The sequence below is a fragment of the Oenanthe melanoleuca genome, chromosome 5 (genome assembly GCF_029582105.1).
Source record: "Oenanthe melanoleuca isolate GR-GAL-2019-014 chromosome 5, OMel1.0, whole genome shotgun sequence".
Taxonomy (NCBI): domain Eukaryota; kingdom Metazoa; phylum Chordata; class Aves; order Passeriformes; family Muscicapidae; genus Oenanthe; species Oenanthe melanoleuca.
The window spans coordinates 39,882,651-39,905,444 of NC_079339.1; the positions used below are offsets into that span (position 1 = coordinate 39,882,651).

At 43.3% G+C, this 22,794-nt stretch overlaps 1 protein-coding gene and 1 long non-coding RNA gene across 9 annotated transcripts in view; one reads left to right on the forward strand and one right to left on the reverse strand.

Annotated features, from left to right (window-relative positions):
- Positions 1–14,210, reverse strand: part of SPTLC2 (serine palmitoyltransferase long chain base subunit 2) — a 77,795-nt gene extending 63,585 nt beyond the window's left edge. For all 8 annotated transcript variants that reach the window (XM_056493812.1, XM_056493811.1, XM_056493810.1 and 5 more), the window contains exons 1-2: positions 14,062–14,210; positions 2,943–3,137 (exon numbers count right to left, since the gene is read on the reverse strand). In XM_056493812.1, the coding sequence (XP_056349787.1) occupies positions 2,943–3,137; positions 14,062–14,160 (294 nt within the window). In that variant the 5' untranslated portion in view covers positions 14,161–14,210. The remainder of the gene's footprint in view (positions 1–2,942; positions 3,138–14,061) is intronic.
- Positions 14,211–14,777: 567 nt separating this feature from the next.
- LOC130254369 (uncharacterized) lies at positions 14,778–19,336 on the forward strand. The gene is made up of 3 exons (XR_008840692.1): positions 14,778–15,418; positions 15,598–15,720; positions 18,443–19,336. It is a non-coding gene; the product is annotated as an uncharacterized LOC130254369 (long non-coding RNA).
- Positions 19,337–22,794: the final 3,458 nt, after the last annotated feature.

A 22,794-nucleotide genomic window follows, 5' to 3' on the forward strand; every position in this document is an offset into this window, starting at 1 on the left:
GAATACATCATTAAGTGACAATTTAAGGAAGGACTTGCTCTACTGAAATAAACTGCCCTCCATAACACAGAAAAACTGAGTCTTTTCCCTGTGTTTGTTTTTAATACTATTTTAGACCGAAGTTTATGTTATGCTTTTAAATGTAATGACCTTCAGAAACACACCACAGCAACTCCACATACTTCAATTCCATGATTTTCAGAACAGGTTCCTTTAACCCTTTACAAAATACTTTCTCACACTATGTAATTTTGTAACTTTTCAGCTCTGTAATTTAAAACTTATTTCAAAGAGTTAAGGCAAATCTTCTTTCTTGACGCTTTAAAAAATGATAATAACCTAGCTGGATCTTCAGAATTTCAATAATAAAAAATGTTACTTTCCACATAAAGGAAAGATTTCCACAAACATCCCAGGAAGCACCCCAGTGTAATCACAGGGGTTTCTCTGATTTGCATGTAATAATAATAATAATAATAATAATAAAAAGTTGAGTTTTGAGCCTTTTCTGCACACTAGTACTTGCATTCCATTACCAAAAGGTGACTGTCCTGTCATCCAGTAAAGAGACTCAAATATTGGAGAAAATTTCAAAACAAGTACTGAGTACACACCTCCCCTCCACGTCCTGCACCAAAATAACCCCTGGCTTCCACACTAGACATGCTAAAACATGCTCTCATCAATTCATTTGTAAGCAAACAAAGCTTAAAGCAGCAAAGGGTGAGGATAAGTACTGTATGTTCTAGACCTCACATGACCACTTTTCTATTTGTCTGATATCAGAAGCAGCTATTACAATCTAAGCGCTAGAGAAATGATTTGGGGAAGCACACTAAGCTGAGATTTCTGCAACACCAAAACTTTAAACAGGATTTCCTATATCTCATTCTTACGCAATATTCACTGGCACTTCTTATTAGCTCCATCCACAGACATCCTATGTACAGAACAAAACCAAAATACCTGCATCTCTTCATGGAAGCTGGAACCAACAGAGAAACTGAAAGAGTTTCAATTCAGCTGTCAAGAAGGCATACTTGTTAAGCAAATGTGTTTCAGGATAAGATGCAATGCTGAGTTAATTTATAAAGAAGAAAAAAATCAAGGCTACATTTCTTTTAGGACTAGGATAATCTTTGGTAACAACCTCTGTGCTTCTCTGTGGCAATCTTTACTGAGAGCCTAATATCAATAATGTGTTACTGAATTAGACCTACTGCCCCTTTTTTCACACTCACTCATTTAAGAGCCAAGACTGCTCCCACAGAAAAGGGCTGCTGTAAGCAGTTCTTACACACTGGTAACAGGACAAATGATTCACAACAATCATGCAAAAGAAACCTAACAATTACAGTATACAGTAACACTTCAGTTACTCCTTTATAATCCTCAACACCATGAATATATACCAATATTTAAACTTTTATTCTAATGTCTTGGTAGTTTTCTGCAACTGTTTTGATGGTTCTGTGCCATATCAACTTCTACTTTATACACAGAAAAATATAAATGTCATGTGTTCTCAAGTGTCATAAACCAAAGTAGCTCAAAAGACACTAATGAACACATCAAGTTTCAAGTTCGGATTTAACCAGTATTCTTTAAACAGATATTCTAACTGTTGAAAGGGATCCAAGATTTTCACTTTCATATTCCAGAAGTCAGTTTTGGCAGTAGTGTAAATTTAAACTCCTGTACTTTTAACCAACATGAAATGCCTTTTACTTATTAAACTCCTGTAAGAATGCTTCTGTTATGGAATTTAGTGCCCTACTATGAATCTGTTTAATTCTACCTCACAATGTTCACAGAAAGAAGCTACTGTGAGGTAATTTTAGGCACTGGTCCTTAGCTAATTACTGTAAAAAGACATGCTCTTCACTCCAGTGCTGTCTCCAAAAAAGGCTCTTTAGAGTCTTCCCTTTTTTAGCTCCTCCCTGACACCCTTGATTATTTCTTTGCCTTACTGAAATGTCCTTTCTGCCTCCCTATTTTCTGCTAGCCAACTGCTTGTGTGACTGCATAGAGAACTAGAAACTAGCAACTGGAAAAGGAACTCCCTTAACATTTTATAAGCCACATTGGTTCTCCAAAGCAGTTGAGAAAAACAAACCAAATCAGCAAGAGTAAAACCTTTGGAGAAAGCTCACTGGTAGTCACACTCTTCTAAGAGGGCTCACATTAAGAAAATAGCTTGCGAACTTCATGTTTCAACAGTAGCTTCCTAAACACAATTAACCTCTGTGGGAATAAAGATCTTTAAAGATAACTTACATGTACTGAAAATCAGAATTATCCATTCCAGGCTAACTGCTGAAGCAGGCAAGACCTCTCACCTGTTAACAGAAGCTTTTGTGAAGAGGTCTTAACATGAATTAATTCTTTCTAATCACTATCAGTGAGCCACAAGTCAGTACCTCGAATTACTCACCAGCTAACCTGCTAGTGTTCTGGACTTCAAAAGAATTTAAAGTTATACAGCTTGTGCTCTGGATCTGACCCACAAGCTTCTCTTCGCAATTGCTTCAGATAAAGAGAATTAATAACATTTCTAAATCAAAACTCAGCCACCAGAGCAACATCAGAAAGCCTCCCACTGGTGTCAAACTAAAACTAGAGCCTTTCTTTAGGTACTGATGCTGGAACATGCAGTCTCTCTTCCCCAGTCTTGTTCCTGCAGCTGGGAGATCTTTCAGTACATTGATGTAACTGTTGATGCAGCTTTGCACTGAGACAGATGAGGAAACTACTCTGAGGAAAAATAACTCAAAAGAAACATTTTTTTTAATGACACAGCACTACTTGCCCCAAATACTATTATTTGGGGCATCCAGAAGACAAGGAAAACAGCAGAAAACTTTGAACACCGCTTCTCCCCAAAGAAACACTCAAGGCTCAGCCACATCATTTCCCACCAAACATTATTTCCCAGTGGTTACCTTCTGTTCCTCTCTTTCTGTTGCATTTTGACACTTCTCAATCTTCCACTGCCGCATGAAATCTCGCAGATATCCAAAGAGAGTGAGAACACCATAGCCTACATAGGTCAGCACAGCAACCAGCATAGGTGTTTCTTCAAAAGCTTCATTGAAAGGCCTTTTGTATAATCCTCCATTGTGCACAATATGATTTATCTGTGGTAAAGATTTAAAGAGAGATAGTTGAGGTATTAATTGAAAAAAAGGCAGATAGATGTTTCAGAGTAGTCCCCAGCCCTGCAGTCAATTATAGGTTCTGCATCCCTCACCACTCAGCAAAAACTGCCTCCAGTTAAGTTCAGCCATTACTGATAAACACTGCCAGTGTCCATATACGAAGTTGCCAAGTTGCTGATATAACCCAAGTCACAGTTACCAATCCAGAGCAGTTTAAACGAACATCTCATTAAAATATTTAGTTGTCAAAGCTACATACAGAGCATTGCTTACATCTAGGCAAACCAAAATGAAAAAAGTGCCTTCACCAAGAGGGCACATGTAACAGAGTAGTGATGCATCCCAGGATTACTACAGAGAAAAACAAAATAGAAAGTAATAGTTTTATGGATCTAAACAATATATTCTCAGACCTGGAAGCCTATATTAGTGTAACAAAACAATCATAATCTACGTGTCCCTGTAGCTGTTAGCCTAAAGATGCTGACATAAACACTGCACTCATCCATGAGGCGGACATGACACCACAGACAAAAAAGTCATTGTATATAGAGTCTCAACACAGCATATATGTCAGCACACAGAACAAAGCATGGCTTTCTGCAAAAAATCCACTTTTCTGCTAAAAGTCATCTTACTACTTACACGTCATCTAAAGGTAGATTTACTATCAGGTCTGTCTCAAGTATAATTACTGGAATAAGCAATATTTGCAACTATTACAGAAAATCTTCACAGCTACAAGGCAAGTGCTCACCCAATATGAATACTCGGGGAAAAGATTCCACATAAAGATGGTTTTAACTAGACTATTTTTTCAAATAGTTAAGTTAAAAATCAGATCCCGTAAGTCAATGAAGGAAAACACAGAAATCTAGACATTAGATGCAAATTGCTTTCTGCATGGCTATGTTATAAAATGGCTGCACGATAAAAGAATAGCTACATAGAAAGGAAAACTCTACAAGACATAAATCCCCTTTTGTGTAGTGTCAAATATATATAAAAATAAGAAATGTATTTCTCAAAATGTACTAATCAAAGAAACATCAACACCTAGGAAAGAGATGGAACCTAAATTCATCAAAAAAAGACAATGGCAAATAAATCCTGAGGGGTCTGGACCAGCAGACAGAATAAAACCAGTTATTCACCTATGTCACTCATATTATCATACGGGAAAGTAAGGTAGAATTGTACTAACCTCTACAACAGTTGATGAATCAATAAGGCATACACACTTGCTGGCATCACTAGACATGCATTATTTGGAAAGTGATACCTACTCATCTCAGGTGCTGGAGCAAGTCTGTATTTCAAGTCTGTCATTAATATCATGAAAGCAGTTTTTCAGAAGCAAGGGGCTCTTCTTAGCAATACACTTATGCTATAGCATAAGTCACCACATATAAACCACAACAGCACCTTCCCTCCTGATAGTCATTTCTACCTCTTCCCTTCTGCTGTCACAGCTTTAAGCAAGCAAATCCTTGATTTGGTCACCATAGTTGTAGGGACTTTAGAATGTGTCTAAGTATGGAAACAAAATGGCAAAGATAGATCAGGAACTTCTCTTTTTTTTCTTTGCAGCAGCACTTAAAGACAGACACATAACTAACTTTCAGTGCTTTGAGGCCAGATTTAACACCTAAGTATTATTTTAAAAACATACTGCATACAGCAGTGGTTCAAGGTAGAAAATTACCATGACTTTGGCACAAGTGTAGGAACATTTGCTTACCACACTGCAGCTCAAATGCTGGCAATTTAAGGCTTTAATGCAGGCCAAAGGTTCATACACTGTTCTCTTCATGAACGATGCTGGCCAAAGAAATTACCCCCACCCCACTCACTCCCACTTAGAGCCATCTGCACCAGCCTCCAGCTTGCACAACTAGAGCAACTAAATCTGATTATCAGTACAGCATCCCTTCAACACTGAACCGATCCAAGTTGAAAATATAATCGTTTGCAGAAGGTTATTCATTAGACCATAATAGTCTTTACAGCACTGCTCCACAAAGTCATTCGACGGAGCTCAGCAAACAAGAGGCAGCAGCTTTTGGAGAGAGAGTAGGGGCAGCAGCACCATGGCAATGGCAGAATCAGTGAGCCAACACTGGAAAGGAAAAACCAGGGAAGCTGCCTCCTCTCTATTAGTCTCAGGATTGCTTAGCTGTACCACTATGGCTCCTGTACACAAAACTATTGAATTCTGTTGCATCCAGATATAAGAAAGATCATGCACCAAAGCTCTGACCACCACAGAGGTGGTCACAGCCTGGGGAATTACAAGCTGAAGTTTGCATCCTCACACTGTCAGATCAGGCTGTGATAGCAGCTGTTCAGGAGCAGGCACACTACATACCTGCCACCTGTGCCTGCCTACCAGCAGCTGCTTCGTGGATGAGCAGACAGAAAACTGGTAGTGACTACTTCACAAATTACCTAGTATTGAATAACTAGAGAACACATCAAAGCTTCTCATGTCTTTCCCAGGTAACTGGAAGTTCATTTGGAAGAGATGAAAGGCTACATCCTAAGATAATGGATCTGAGGTTACTAAACACCAAAAGCAGTTACTGAAAAAAAAACCAAAAAACAACTAACTAAGAGAACCAAATCCATTTGCAAACTTAATCAGAATAAAAACATATCCACTTTGTCCAGGTCTTTGGAGGTGCCAAAACTAACGTTAGTTTTAGCCAATCCCAATATTTCACTAAGAAAGGCTGTTTTAGGAATACCTGTATTGATTCAACCCATACTCCAATCAATTTCACCTCTCAGTGTTCTTCCACCTACACGCTAATACATCCTTAAATTTGCATGTCAGCTATCATATCAGCTGAGAAGCTTGTGTTATCCTAGCTGAACTAAAAAATTATAGAAAAGACTGAATGCAATTCCACAAACTCTTCATGAAGCATATGACCGCAAAAAATCTCTAGAATTTAACTACAGAAGAGACATTTGTAGTCACATTAAATACAAGCCTATTTGTTTTTCTAAGAATGCCTTATAAATCCATACATTAGCCTTCAAATGAAGGCTTACAGGCTGCAAGCTCCAAAGCTGCCACAAAAGAACACAAATTTTAGTTCCAGAGACAAAGAAACAAGGTGGCTACAGTTCAGTGCATAACTTCCTTTTATTGGGAGGACAAAAAAGGCATGGAAGATTAAGACTTTTATGATTTCAACAAGCCTTACAATCATAAAATGAGCCATGACCTTTGAAGCAGAATATACAGCATATCCAAGTACAAAGAAAAGTCAGAGTTCACTTAAACACGTAGTTCAGGACAAGTATCTGTATTCTCACCTACACCTCTCCTCCCTGTACTGTGCAGAGGACGTGTGCAGAAGAGCACCATCACATTAAGAAGCTCAGCTGCAGGAGAAGCAGAGAGCACAGCTCAGCCAGTTATAGAAGGCAGCAGAGAACCAGCCACAGGTAACGCCTGTGTTGGCCCAAACTCTTGGGGAAGCAAATCACATGAAACAGTATTGCAGCAGTTACTGAGCAGCAGCAGCAGCACCACACTGCTAGAAAGAACTCCACTGGTCTAAGCAAAACACATCAGAGTCTGATGATTACCCCAGAATGCACTGAGTTGGACAAACAAGGACCACTGAGTCCAAGCCCTGGCCCTGCACAGCACAACCCCAAGAGTCACACCATCCATTTCAGGGAGTTGTCCAAGAGCTTCTTGAACTCTGTCAGCAGGTTTGGTGCTGTAACCACTTCCCTGGGACATTGTTCCCATGCCTGACCACCCACTAGGTGAAAAACTTTTTTCTAATATCCAACCTAGACCTGCCCCAGAATAGCTTCACACCCTTCCCTTGGGTTCTGTCACTGGTCACCAGATTGAAGAGATCAGTGCCTGCCCCTCCTCTTCCTCTCTTGAGGATGTTGCAATGAGGTGTGTCCTCAGTCTCCTCCAGGCTGAACAGACCAAGTGACTTCAGTGACTCTTGGTAAAGCTTTCCTTATAGATCCTTCCACCACCTCTGTAGCCCTCCTTTGGACACTCTATATCCTTTGTGAGTGAGAAGACAAAAGCCATGTGCCTACATGGGAACATCTGCAGATGCTACTGTAGACAACACACAGGATTTACAAAGGAGTCTGGGCACTGCATTGCAGTGCAGGCATGTACTTCAGGGAGAGAAGATGCTCCAGGTGCAAAACATGCTGCACACAGTATGAGAGCAGCACACAGTAACTGCTTACTGCTGCTACCGGGAAAGATCCAGCACTCTGTATTCAAGAGGCCATTTCATTTCATGCTGACAGGAAGAACAAATTCAGAACCTGGCACACTTTATGTAAACACATTAAAAAGATTATTTATGCCAGAACACAATTTTGCTAAATTTTTACTAAAATTTAGTAGCTTCTCATTGCCACATACCACACATGCTGCAGAAATTTTACTAGCAGGTTTGTCGCTTCTATTTTTAGAAACACACTGTGAAAGACCACATCCATGAGTGTGCCTCTGTATGCAAAAGTGCTCACATTCATCACAAAGGATTGAGGAAATCAGCACTACAGAAAGCACAGCAGTGAGAATTCCATAAAGGCAGCTGCTCTAAACTGTTAATAGTCTGTGGTAGTTTTACTGTCACCTCCAGCCCTTTTCCTTGCACTGCTTTGCTTAAACTTCAAATCTCAGACTGTTGCATGGGTAAAAAGACCAAGTATTTATTACCAAAATTAGAATTAAGTGTTTTGAATCACATTTTAAGCTTTAAAAAAACCCCACAGGAAATACTCTTGTTTTATAAAACAGGCTTTAAGAGTATATTTTAAATGAAAGATTTGTTCTTCTTGACAGGTATTACCAATATTTTTATTTACAATTAGTTAGTTACAACAAATTTGATAGTCTTTGTTTAAGATGCACTTACCACATCTACAAAAACAGCATAGATCTTCACAATCTTTAAAAGTTGTTTGAGTTCTCCCCTGCCCCCCATTAGCAACTAAAGGATGCAATTAAACTTGGGTTTTTTCCCTTGCTACATATAGGTGACAATTTGAATTCTACTGAGAATATACTATTTTTCTGACAATTTACCTTAAATTACCTTAAACCTTACATGTAACTTTATCTGTTATGTTCAGTAGATTTCAGGCATACAGAATACTAAATATGATTTACAATAAATATTTCCAAAGACATAACAGGCTGGCAGCACTTCCTTAACTCATCAATCTCCAAGCTTTCAGATACCCCTGAAAGCATTTCCTGACATATTTTAAATTGGCTCTCATTTTTACAGACATTAAATTCCATTATTTCCTAAACTTTCCAACTCCTGCTTTCTCAACTATAAGTATTCTTCAAAACTATACATTCAAATTAAAAACAGTTCTTTTTCTAGTATTTATTCCTTAATGATGGCAAAATAAAAAACTGGAAACCTCACTGAAAATGGGCCCATATTTTACATTTCATTTAGAGAAACTGAAGTCAACAGATAATTCAGATAAAGCCTTTTTCCCAAATCGAAAACATGAAATTTAGAAAAAACATTGGGGGTTTTTTGTGCAATTAAGACAGAAAAATACTATATCACTTAAGTAGATATAATTTTAAAAATTAACTTGTATATATTTATAACATTTCTTAGAGCATTTAAGGCTTATCACCAGCTAAATTTGAAACAGCAGTCCAAATATAATCAATAGATTTTAACGCTTCACCCAAACTAATTTCTCAGTAGCACATATTCAAATCTAAGAGAAGCCCATCCTATCAGCAGCTACCATGGGCGTTTGTTTTCACACCAGCACAGACACACAAATTCTTAACAAGTACAACACTGGCACTATGCCTACTAATTTAATATGATGGCCTGAAATATTCATTTAGCCAGGGAAAATGTTGAGTAGCTATTCCTTCCACAAAGGCTTACAGTCTTTTATAACCGAATTCAGTAGTAGAAAAAGATCGTTGTGCATGGGTACATTTTTACAAAAATAACAGTTTTGTCAATTAAAATACCTGAAGAAGGTTGCAGTCTTTTTTAGATCAGACAACTTTCTTCTCACTTCAGTTCTACGTTATTGATGCAATAAATACAGTCAATCATAAAACCAAGCAAGGGTCAAAGTAGTGATTCCTTTCCTCAGGTCAGATGTAAGCCTCAGAGTACCTGCTATACACCCTAAGGCACCCATTTTTACAAGGGTTTGGGGATTAAATGCTAATGTCTAAACCTGGACAAACTCTCCTGCAGTTCATCTCTGTAACCATGGAATAACCAAGGTTGGAAGGCACCTCCAGGGGCCATCATGTCCAAGCCCCAACTCAAAGCAGAGCTAATTACAATAGATTGCCAAGGACCATGTCCAACAGTCTTGAACTCCTCCATGGATGGAGATTTCAAAACCTCTTTGGGCAACTTCTTCCAGTATTTTACCACCCTCGTGGGAAAAATTATTTTCCTTATGTGCAAACAAAATTTCCCATTCCTCCAAACTCCATGAGTTGCCTCTCATACTATTGCCACACACTTCCAAGAGTCTGGCCCCAAATTCTCTGTATCCTGCAGACCAGCTAGTTAAGCCTTCTCTCTTCCTAAGGTAGTGCAAACCCAGCTCTCACAGCCTCTTCACTTCCCGGGGACCTGAACTGGATTCACAGATTGATGTAGTTATGTCACCAACTTACTAAGAAGCTCAAAACTGGATACCATTTGCAAGATGCAGTCTCCCAGATGATGAGTAAGGGGGAACAACCACTACTTCATGAAGAAGTTAATGAGATTTAGATTCACAGGATCATTTTTTACCATCAGAAATACTTGAATTTTAAATTTACACACAGATGTGAAAAAACCTCAAGTCTGTACTCCAATTCCTTTTTATACCAGTGGATAGGGTGGTTATTTAATACATTTATCTTAACTTTAATCTGAAACAAGATGCACATCACTGCTACCTTTAAATCACTCATAACAAGAAGAGCTTGCACTATCTGCTGCAGTTATCTTAAATGTGCTCTCCGAACGAAACTACACTAACCTGAATTCCAGCAAAAGCATCTTAAAAATCAGGATGAAGTCATTGTTCCCCTGCATCCTGAAGCATCCCACAAGATGAAGCTATAAGCAGTTTGCTCTCTTTAAGAAGAATAAGCACAAACGACAAGAGTACACAAACTGTTTTCTGTATGTCCACACAATATCTATGCTGGTCATTTTAATAACTGTTAGAATTCAGGACTTGTGATAGTCTTAAAGGAATGCAAACCCCACAGTCCTCCCACTTTTCTCAACCAAATTATTCCTTGTCTTCCTGAGGAAGCAGTACAAGACCTTGTTTACAAAGGCATGTATGTTATCTGGAAGTTGCTACAGGATGGCATTTGAAAATCTTCTAGAAACATCAGGGAAATTAAAATTTGTTTATATAATTCCAGCTCCTATCTAACTAACTTGGAGATACTGCACACAACTGAAATTAAGAACCCTAAAACCTATATTCCAATTCTATTTTTTTAGGTTGAGACTACTTCTTTACCTTCTAGAAGCACAACAGAACCATTCCAATGCGAGAAGCTCAATTAAGGAGTGAAAAACAATTATATTACTAAGAATTCGTTCACAATAATAGGTGGATTCAAATAAATTATCTTAGAAAATAAGGGCATCTTCTCCCATTAAAGATGTGCCAATCTCCCTGTTCTAAGCAAGAAAAATCTTTTCAGGTGCAGCATTGGAAAACTGTTAGTCATTTGCAAAACATTCCAATAGAGATATACATTCCAGTTTTAAACTGCATTGCAGAAAGAAAAAGCAATTTCCCCCCACTTATTATTCCCACAAGTGTCTTGATAGCTCCTAAATACCATTTTTATACTGAACTCAACACTCTCTCCAAAACAGCAGAAGGGTATAAAAAAGCAGAATCGTGCATGACTTGAAGAGGTAACTTCACATCTCTTTTACTAAGATTTGCTCTCTTTCTCCTATCTATGTTCAATTCCTCACATCATGACAATACCCTTTGAGATGTCAGGTTTTTATCTTACACAGAGCAGTATTACACCAGAGCTCTATATCAATATTAAGTTCATCCATAATTTACTATTCTTTCTAACCATGAACTCCCTTAACTGCACACAGTCAGAAAAAAGTCACTTTTCTCCAACATTCCACAATTTTTAATTTCTATATGGTTCTTCAACCTCTTGTAATTAAGGTGCTCATAATGAGATTGAAATTCAGTGAATGCAACAATCTCTGAACAGATTAACTTCAAGCAGGAGCCAAGTAATTTGAACACAAGACATCACATGAAAGCCAAGAGCTGTTATTTATCTTAGTATTTCAGCAGAATGTTTTTACTATACTGGAACCCTAACTTCAAATGGTCACTTTCCTAGTCAAGGATGATATTTCATTAATCTCCAAGGTAGCCAAAGTCTGTTACTGCACAGTTTTCATAGGCAGTAAGCTTCCCTCTCCTCTGACCAAAAAGCTTTAGCAGTTCAGGAGACAAATACAACCTCTTTGAAAATTAAGCAAACAATTTCACCCTCTTTTGTTCATGCTGGAGTAACAGTGAAGAACCCACTCTATGTTAAATATCACCCTTAGTGGAGGGAGTATCATAAAGAAACCTTTGAATTTAAGCTTCATTTTCTTTAGGATAAAATCTCCCAAAACAACATAAACAAATCAAGAATTAAAAACCCCCAAAATGTACATAGATAACCTGAGCAGAAACGTCCTAGGTAGAAGACTTCTTTTTTTTTTTTTCCACATAGTTAAAAATGGGTAAAGCTTTGCTGCACTATCAAGCTCTACTGGAGGGCATAGTAATGCACTAACCTGTCTCTAAGCTCTCAGCTCAGAAGCTCCATGGTTTTCCAGATAAAGAGTCAATGACTGCAACATTTCTTTAAACTGATGGTTTTCTTTAGCCCTCCTCTTCCCATCATTTTAGCTAGATCTCATTTTGCCTTTTATTTCTTGCATAAAAACCATGAAAGGCTTTCTTGAAAAAGTTGTTTTCCTCATTCTTACTTTTCTGTTTGTTTTTTTTTCCCTACTAAGTAACAATTGCATTTTTTGTAAGCTGCCTCCTTTTTGGCACTTGCTTACACTTGCAGATTCTCAAGTGTTGTATGTGGTATGTACATAGTATATACATCCACAGATAAATATATCCAACACAAAGTGAGCATTCACATGCTTCCCTTTCTTCTGCAGAAAGGCCCAAAAAAGGTAAAAGACCAATCAAGTAGCCAAATCTGTGATATATCAGTAAACACATCTTTTAGCAGCTTACCACCACTGATGCTGATAAAGCTGGAAATAATTAGCTCCCCAAAACAGTTGCTTCTTCCAGTCTAGTTCTAACATTCAGACCCTCACTTTGAAAGTTAACCCACATAAAATTATAGAGAAAATAATGTAATATTCCTAATTATAAATCTCTGCTTGACCATCAAGCAGCTGCCAGAAAGATATCAAACTTTCTTACACTCTTCTCACATCCTTACTACAGTGCCACTACACTTTGGGTTTTTTGCAAAATTTCTCATGACCACTTCTCCAGTGAACCCTGACCCATTTTAGAAATAGTTATCTCAAATACCTCAGGTCTCCAAAACATATCTGAGCATAGTATCACACGCAAGCTACTAAGTGAATAGATCATCTCTTAAACCAGCAAGGTTTTTAAGCTTCCTCAATTTGACATCTATGATTTTTCCCATTCACACACTGCATCACCCATGTTCTCCAGATATGCAGGTGAACAAAGTCCTTGAAGAAAACGGAAAATGCTTCTCTACCCCACTTTCTATTCTTCTGAAGTAGAAGAATATAACTGTATTCAGACCTTCTTTAGAAAGCACAGGGTGGGGAAAAACACAGAACACTCAGCATCACCACACTTTGGCTTATTACAAAGATTTACATGTAGGATTTTATAGTCAGCAGAGTTAGGTGTTTGCAAGGCTGGACTACCACGGCTCCCTGAGGCAGCACAAGCTGCCACTGCTGCCACATGAAGGTACTGTACCTCGCTCCATTTGTTCACTTCCAGTACTGTGCTGTACCTCCCAAGGGCCAGGGCAAGACTATGAACAAACGTCCAGCCAAAGAAATACAGTAAGTATCCTCAGTTAAAGAAAACTCAGAGAAAAAAAAGTTTTGTTTTGCCCTGCATCACTTCCCAATCCAGTTCACACAGTGAGTGCACAAGCCTACTCTGAAAAAATAGGAGATAGCAGAGGACTGAAAAACAGAAGCAGCAGGAAAGATGATGACAGAGGAGGGCTTTTCTCAAGCAGCTTGAGGTGTACAAGGAAACACAACCTATTGCCTTCTGCTGAGGCTGACTTCATGACAGCCTTCAAGTTTCTTACATTATAACACAAAACTGGAGCGTTTTGCCAAGAAACAACCCAAGTCTGCAAGCCCGAATAGAGACGTGCATCGCAGGGCGCTGATGGAGCCCGATGGGCAGTGCTGCACCAGCCTCCAGCCGGCTCCACAGCAAAGTCCCTGCTCAGGGCCACCTGTACCCACAGCCCGCGCCTCGCACCTGTAACAGCCGAACAGCGGTGGAGGCCTGCTAAAGCCTTGTCTTCCAAACCACGGACCTACTGTGCCATAGCGAGCTTCAAGTTCAAAGCTCTGCCACCACTAAAAGCCGTGCAGTAAAGTTACAGCCGTCACTCGAGGGACAGTCATTTCCCTCGCCGCCACCAGCGCGCTGAATGAGCAGCCCCGGGGCACTCGCTCCCCAGGCGAGGGCCGGCGACACAAACCGCCTGGGTTCTCCGACATCCCTCACAGCCACCCCTCGGTGCCTCCCGGGGCCCCGCCGCCGCGCTCCCCGCCCGCCCCGCGCCCCCTCCCCTCGCGCACACCTGGGTGCCGGGCGGGCCGCGCACGAAGCCGTTGCGGAGCGTGCCGTGGGCGCCGCCGCCGCCGCAGCCGTTGGCGCGGGGCCGCTCGGGCCGCTCCATGGCGCCGGCCCCGCCGCGCCCGCTCCGCCGCCCCCGCCCGGCCGGGCCGCGCCGCACCGGAAGCGCGGCCCGCGCTCCCCCAATGGCCGCCGCGGGCGTCACGCGCGGGGACGGGCCCCGCCTGGACGCGCCGGCGCGAGCGCGAGGCGGGCGGGGCGCGGCCCAATGGGAGCCCGCGCTTACCCGGGTGGGAGGGGAGCAAGGAGAAGGGCGGGGCTCGCCCAATCACAATGAGGAACGCAATGGGGAGGCGGAGCCAGGGGGTGAGCATTGCCCAATCACTTGGTAGAGATGGGACGGGGCGCGAAGGGGAGGGGAATAGCGAGCCAATCACAGAGCGAGGCCGAGGGAGGGGCGCGAGGGAGCAGCGTCCGTCCAATGGCGGCGGGAGGAGTGGGGCGGGGCTGAGGCGGCAGCCAATGGGCGGGAAGGGAAGGGACGGGACGGGAAGCGAAGGGAAGGGTGAGGCATGGTGCTGGTGGCCGTGGGGCTGCCGGGGCGGGGATGAGGACAGGGACAGGGACGGGGCTGCGGGGAGCTGCTCCGCCCTCCTCGTTCCGCTCCGGGAGGGAGCGGAGCCGCTGTGTGCTCGCTCCCGCAGGCGGTGCGGACGGGGCAGCGCGGCGCGGGTCGCTGCCGCTGCCGTCACCGTTCCCTGCCTCGGGCACGCGGGTGGCTGGAGCGGGGACGCGGCCGGGTGCGGTGGGGAGAGGCAGCGGGCAGCCCCTCGCTGTTCCGGGGTGAGGGAGCTGGTGAACGAAGCGGTTCTTCCGAGACCTGGCGGGCTGTCCAAGGAAACAGCCAGACATGTTTAATCACACACTGAAAAGATGGAGGAGTGTGACCTTTGATTTCTCCAGTGTCATTCAGAGGGAATGGCTGAGGTTTTTCTTTGCACTTAGCAACAGGAGAAAAACAAGATGAACGGTTATGGAGTTTAATCATATGAATTTGAGAGAATGGTCTCATCCTTTTCTCTCTCATTTGCTACAATTAATTGTTATTTTTATATATCATAGTCACACCTTGGAGCCTTTGTCGTGGATCTTATTGCAAATTTGGTATGAACATGCAATACCTAACGAGTGAATTATCTTCTGTGAAAGGCAGTTATTTTTCTTCCCTCAGGAAGGGAGGAAAGCTTCACAGCCTGGTTTCAGTGTATGTCCAAGCTGCTTCATGTCTCGTGTCCCCTTTGGACAAGAGGGCTTTTTGTAATGAGGGGCACAAACACAGCCTCAGCAGTAACAAGTGCAAGGTGGGTGTTTGACCTTGTTCCCTTTCTTGCTGTCTGTGGCCACTCCCATATCTGGACTGCCACTGAAGCAGGTATGCACTTGCCTCAGTACTAAGCGTTCTTCACCTGGTTTTGACATACAGTGAGAGAGAGCCACCAGCTAAGATGAGCTGAGCCGTGTCCCATCTCTTGTCTTGCAGGTTGGAACCATGGGGGAGACTGGTGTTAGTAGAAGGACCTTGGGATCAAAGCAGCAAACACCCCTGCTTAGCACTCAAGTGCTCGTGCAAGTGGACTGGCTTGGGGAGTGCAGTGGGGAAGAAGTACAGGTGATTTATTTCTGGATGAGCAGGGGAGGGCTTTTTCAGAGTTGAAGTAATCTATGAGGAAACTAATAAATATAATGAAAATAAAAAAGAGCGAGAAAGAAATGTATTAAGGGACTGCATACAGTAGGCTTTATGAAATATTTTTCCCCCGTTGCAGTAGTTGGCTATAAGCATTTTCCTCCTGCCTCCTCTCCCTTTGAACAAAACAGATTGAATAATATTGACTAGTTTTTGCCATGAGGTACAGATGGTCCATCAGTCTACACTCACCAGGCATATGTAGGGAAGCACTCTCCACTCCCTGCCTACCCACCTGCACAGGGAGGAGTTTCACCTGCTGGTGCCTTACTTCTAGAGAGGATAAGCTGCTTCACCTGCCAGGCACAGGATCTCACTGCTCTCTTATCTATTAAAGCACAAACCCTTTTCACATGTAGGTACCTACAGGCTATTGGCTACTTTATCTGTCCTTCCACCCAACTGACATGAAGCCTTAGAATGTGATGGTTTCAGTTTTGGTTTGGGAAATGTAAATAACAATAAGGGACCTAGTGGTTAGCTCATGCAGGACTGTGCAGTCTCACACAGTAGCTGCAGTGCTCCCCTGCACAAGGGAGCTCACCCTGCTCTGAGCATGGGGCCAGCATAGCCTGGGGATTTAGAGGCATCTGGTCCCTTCCAGCACAGTGCAGGGGACACTGAAGGTCATGCTCTCACTGGGGCTGCAGTGACAGAAGAGTCCAGGATATCTCCAGGATATCCATGGAGACAAGTTGCAGCATGGGGATGCCATCCCAGGGCACAGCTACTGCCTCAGGCACCACAAACACACCCACAGAGCTCCTGGAATCACACCTGCAGGCAACTCTGATGTGCCTCTGTGCACTGCACAAGACACCCTTGTACACAGGTGGCTGCAGCTTGTACCTCTGAACTAGGCAGTTCCAAAGTAGGGAAGCCAAATGAAATCTGAAGGGCAAATTCAAGTTTTAAATTACATTTTAAATGGGTACTATTCCAGTGAACAGGCAGAGCAAACTGTCTTACTCCACCAATTGAACAATATCAATATCACCCAACATGAGTGTCAAAAAAGGCAGAGATCCTGATTATAGTTTACAACCATGGGACAGTTTTTTGCTGTTGAGGAGGGGACACAAGCGAGTCATCACTTGGCTCATAGGAGCGTCACCATTATGTGAGGTCAAATTCCTGATACATTTGTGTTTGAGTTTGAGGTGGAGGCGTTAGGAATGAATGCACCAGGAAGCCCTGAACACAGGAGTGGATCAGAGAGGTGAGTTGTGAACTTTGGAGATGGCAAAGGGGCAAGTTCCAGAAGGAGCAATTGGGTAGCAGACTTGAAAGTTTGTGAGCTCTGAGAGACATCCTACTCAGAGGGAGATTGCTGGTCACAGCCCACTGCAGTCCTGGAGAGCTCAGAGTTTCACTTAAGACTGCACTTGTAGGGCCACAAGAGAGTTGGCTTTAGCCATAGTAATTTTCCATGCTGGCTGTAATTCTGGTTGTTTTTGCTATCAAGCTTTCAAAGTAAAGATACACCTGGGTTGTTATTCAGGCAAGAAAAGTAAATTTCCAAGTTTACTGTTGAAAAGCAGGAGCTGATTAGACAGCATGAGTTCCTGGGAACAGACTGTGTTTCTGGTAAGCTCAAGAGAAGCTGATCCCAGGTTGGGTTTATCATAGCTGAGGCTTCACAAGCATTTCTTACATTGTCATGCATCCCAAGGCAGGGAGGAAGGGGACATGCATCACCACACCTTTTTTCAGACCATACCAAAGAGCTGTTTTCATCTAGGCTTTAGTCAGGCTGACTTATCAAGATAGCTTTGTTTGGAGCGTCTTATCTGCTTTTACTTATGTTCCCTGTCCCCAAGACTTCTGTACAAAAACAGTGCTTGGAAAGTAAGATTTGTTCCCATCCCACCTTCCTCAGTTCAGTTTTCTGGATATTTGGCCCACCTCCATTTCAAAACACTGCACAAGTCTCAGCCCCAAGGAGGCTTTGTCACTCATGCCTGTTGCCACTCTGGTTGGTGTGTGGAGGAGCAGTGTACTAAAACTTTAGGTCTTCAGGTTAGTTTCTGACAGTGCATCTAAACAGGCCTCCATGCCTGTTTCAGGCTCAGGTGTTCAGGGCTCCCTGGTGCATCCATTCCTAACGCCTCCACCTCAAACACAAATGCATTGGGAATTTGACCTCACATAAAGGTGAGGCTCCTATGACCCAAATGATGACTCACTTGTCTTCCACTCTCTACAGCAAACCAGTCCCATGGTTATAAACTATGATCAGGATCTCTGCCTTTTTTGACACCCATGTTGGGTGATACTGAACTGAGTTCATTTTGTTTGTGCCTTAATTTCTCAGTACATAAAATGAGAGTAGTGAGCCCATTACTCTCCCCACCCCCCTCTCCCCATCCAGGATGAAGTGAAAGGCTGCATCTGTGCGGTATAAACAAAGCCCTAATTTACATGTAAATGCGTGTGATATCGCTGTAGCAGCAGAGTTGTAGCAGCGAAGCCCTCCTTGTGTGCAGGCAGCTTATGTCAGCAGAATGAGGCTCTTTTTTGAGCAGAACTTTACCGAGCACCATCAGCTCTATCAGCAAAAAACACTGAATACCAATATAACTACATCCTCATTAGGACCTCAGGGCCCATAGTATTTTAATTTCTAACTACTTTCTAGGTGCTTAAATACTTTTGAGGAGCCACACATACCGATTGGGACTATGGAAGTTACCCACTTTCCATCAGAACCCTGCAAACGTTTTCAGAGCAGATGTGGTCTCACTTCATCAGTGGCTGTGGAGGTCTCTGAGAAACTCTGGTAGAGGGCCCAGAGCCAGGAGAGCACAATGACTTCAAGGGCAACATTGCTGCTGCTGCTGCTTTTGACAGTGCTGTTAGTACTGCAGGAGACTGGACAGGTTCTTCTTTATTCACCTCTTCCACGAGAACAACAACTCAAAGTGGTGTTCCCTTGAAAATGTCTTTGTTGATAATTTTCACTTCATCCCGTGCTGATGCTATTACAAAGATGGTATATGAGAAGACAGCATACTGTGAGGACAGTGCTCTAGTACCTGAGCAGTGACCAAACCTTAGCTTGGAGAGGAGGGAAGGAGCAATTTGCCACCTTTCCAGCAATCTGCTTTGGAATTGCAAAATATGATATTAGGGATGATGGGAATACAGAAAGAACCTGCAGTTCAGTTCAGAGTAAAAGGTCAATGCAGGAGAACAGAAGGCTGCTGTCTCTCCTTCTGGCAAGCACATTATTATAGATAGGACAGAGAGAGGGACTTTGCCATACAGTGAAATGGGGCAAAGGAGAAAGGTAACAGAGTTCTTAACTACCCATAACTAGGGAGTAAAAAAACTTTCCCTTCAAAGTCAAATGAAGTAAAAGCCATACTTGAGGAGATGAAAAACGTTAGAGGCTGTGCACCACCAAGAGGGGATGTGTACCCCAAGACCAGGGATCGATACCTGGCCTTCCATCAGAGAAACAGTGTGATGCTGCAGGCAGGACTGAGAACCCTTGTCTTTCCCATTCACCCTGCTCACAGTGTGTGATGCTCAGCAGCAGCCAGACAGGGCTCACCCTGTGCTTGAGCCTCGACTGCAGGGGAGACATGTCTGCATCCAACAAGTATAAGAGGAAATGATGGGAAATATTTCAAAGCTATACATTCATAGGAAATTCATAAATATTCATAGGAAAATCCCATCTCCAGTGAAGATGCTGCGTGGTTGCTGTATCGGGCATGGCCATAAGAGGGAAGTGTGTGCTCAGGCATTAGATGCTTTCTCTGGGCTGGAGCAGCCCAGATGAGCTGGCTTTGGGCTCTGCAAGCGCCATGGGTGTGCCTGGGTCCCACCTCCCCTGCAGGGCTGAAAACAGGGCCAGTGCCTTCGGGGGCAGTGTGAGCTCAGCTACAGCCGAGTGTGCAGGCAGCAGTGATGGGGCTGGGGTGAGAGGGGAGCAAGGTGGGAAAGGGAATTGTCACTCCCACTTCCTGGGAATAGGGGAGGGTGAGATGTGCAGTCCTGAGAGAACTGGAGATGTCTTGTCCAGAGATGATGGGTACTCAGGCGGGGAAATCTCATTCCAGTTTTATCCTCACACATATAGAGGTGTCTGGCTGTGTTAGCTGGATCATACTCAGATTAGGGCATTCAGGCTCAAGGATGGTGACACTGAGGTGCTTTTAGGAAGGGTAGGGGACCTCAGGAGAAAGAGACCTGAAGCCAACAAGCTTCAAAGATTTACAAAGAGGAAAAAGGTCCAAAGGGATACAGAGGAACCCGTGCTAGCTCTCTGAGGGAGACATTTTTCCTGAAGCACTTCTACCAGCATTTTGTAGGCCACAAGAACAGAGCACAAAAGCTGTGTAACACTAACAAGTGTCTTGGTTGTCAGCAGCCCTACCCTCAGTCCTGGGCCATCCCTGCCTGCCTGCCTTGGCCACCTGCTTGTTAAAACTCACCACTGCACGGGGCAGAAAAGGACACTGACACCATGGAATATGGGAACTTGAGGCTTCCCCAAGGCTGTGCCTGCTGACTCCCAGGGACCCTGTGAGCTGGAGCTGGCATTTGTGTATGGCTGAGGAGTTTCTGCTTGCCTCCTGGCGATCCTGCAGGGTGCTTGGAGGAGAAACACTACTGAGATTGATTTCCTGTAGTTAATTGCCTAGAAATGTGAGCAGCAGGGTGCAGTCAGGAGCACCAAATGACCAGATCACTAGCTTCCCATAGGCTGGCTCTGCAGAGAGGCATTCAGGCTTCTCCTTACAGATCTGCTTCTCTGGGACTTTTTGCCAGTGCAGTGGAGGGACCTGTAGCTGTAGGAGCAGGGACTGGGTGCTTCTCTAGAGCCACAGGTGGTATGAGCAGGAGAGAGGTGAAGGAGTGTGAATTGCTCAGCACATATATGCTGTGCATTATGCAGGGGCAGCGATGTTGCCCAGCAGGTGATGTGCTGTGGGCTGAGGGCAGGGGGTGGCTGTGCTGGGAATGGCTACAAATGACCACACGAGGTCACTTGGCAGTTAAATGAGGCGAAGAATTGCCATGGTGACTGCACTCCTCTAGCTGACAGATGCCAGGCTTCCAGGCAATGATATTTGTGCATTCCTCTAAAACCCCCAAACTCTCTCTCCCTCTTTTTGGAAAGGCTGAGGACCATCCTGCCCCGTCTCCAGACTGGGAGAATGTAAACACCAGGATATGGAGTGGTTTCTGCACACTCCATCTTTCAGTAGAAGGGGCCACTGTCTGGGTACCTCCTACACTGGTCACTACTGCAGTGCATAGACAGAAGGGCTGTGGCTCAAACTGCTGTGGCACACTATGGTTCTTGCTGTGTGTCCACTCAGTGTCCCCAGGAGCTGCGAGGGCTGAGCCAGCTGCCAGCCCTTAGCACAAAGTGCATGTGTGCAGAGAGCTGTGCTGGAGGACATCACACCTGCTGCAGGAGGTGCTCCAGGGAGATCACAGTGAACAGCTCCAAGCCTGCTGCCACCAGGAACTCGGGCTCACCTGCAATAGGTACTGCAAGACTCCAAGGACAGACAAATGTGCACCAGAACATAAAGCCTTTTTGCACCTAGTGTATTCACACTTGCTTTTAGTGCCCTCATAGAACATGCTCTCTGTTAATCATGTCCTATGCTGTTTTCCTGGCAAAGAAAGTACAGCTGCATCTTTCACGTACCACAGATGTTAAGGTGTGCTCCTCAAAGATTTGTGTATTTCATCTCCAGAGACCTTACTCCTTTCAGCTTCAGAAGCCTTATTTCTTTCATCAGTTCTCTAGTTGTAAGTGGTCTGTGAAGCTATTATAAATCCTGTTTCTCCTGTGTTCTCAGTTAGCAGTTTGGAGAGCTGGTTACTTTGTGGTCTGTGAGGAAAAGTTGAAGGAGGAAAGGCTTTGTGGACTAAAAATGTTTGAAGATGCTTGGTTTGGGGAGCAACACTGATGCATCTGCACAGACCCATGAGAAAAAGCTGTAAAGAAGAAACCAAGTAGATGGTCATGCTGGTCCTGTAAGCTGAAGTACCACAGGAAACCAGGGAGGTGCTGTAGACCAGCAAGTAGGTCATTGTGTCACTTCTGCTGCACTGGTATTTTGCAGACATGCAGAACACAGCTCAAGGCAAAGGTCCAGAGCTTCTCCTCGCTGATGTGCCCATTGCAGCATCTTCCCTTGAGTACTCACCTTTTCCCTGTAAGGGTTTTTGTTTAAAACAAAGAAAAGCATTCTAGACACTGACAAACAGGTATTGTCATCTTGCAGAAGGCTGGCAAAAGAACAAATAGCTGCACTTCAGTGGAGGTTCAGCAATCTTTCCACACAGCACAGACTTGCTAATTTGCATGGTCATGAGGTCTCATTGGAAAGATATTTTTAAATGAAAAAGCAAGGAAATGATGCAAAATAGATTTGAGCATATTCCAGGAGATAGCTAAATTTTTCATAGTGAAACCCAATAATAGATCAGTCTGTGTGCTATGAACCTCTCATCACAGAAATATATCACAGGAGGCTTCTGCTATCTATTCTGGGCTGAGCACTGACCTTGGCTATTAGATCTCAATTAAGCATGTATGTGAATAATGCTTCTTTCTCTTATACTTTTCTGCTGCAGAAAATAATATTCATGGAATCAAACACAAAGTATTTGCAAAGTCACTCTCCAGATGGGACCCATGGTTTCTCAGCAGGTTTCATGTCACATGAAAAAAAAAAAAAAGCATTTCGAGAGTGAAATTCAGGGAAAGAAAGTATTAAGCATCTGTGGAGTCAAAGATTACAGCCTTCAGCACTGAGCCCCTCTGCTGTTCCAGAATGGAGTGCAGTGATGCTTGCAGCTGCAGGGGTTGACTATACCACAGGGACAGAAAGAACATACTGTATCTTCAATTCTTTATGCTTGCTCACCTGGCTCACCCGCTCACCTTCTTTCCTTTAATTTCTTCTTTATCATTTTGATCTAAGAGAAGGAAAGAATTGCTAGTGAATTTGACAGTGA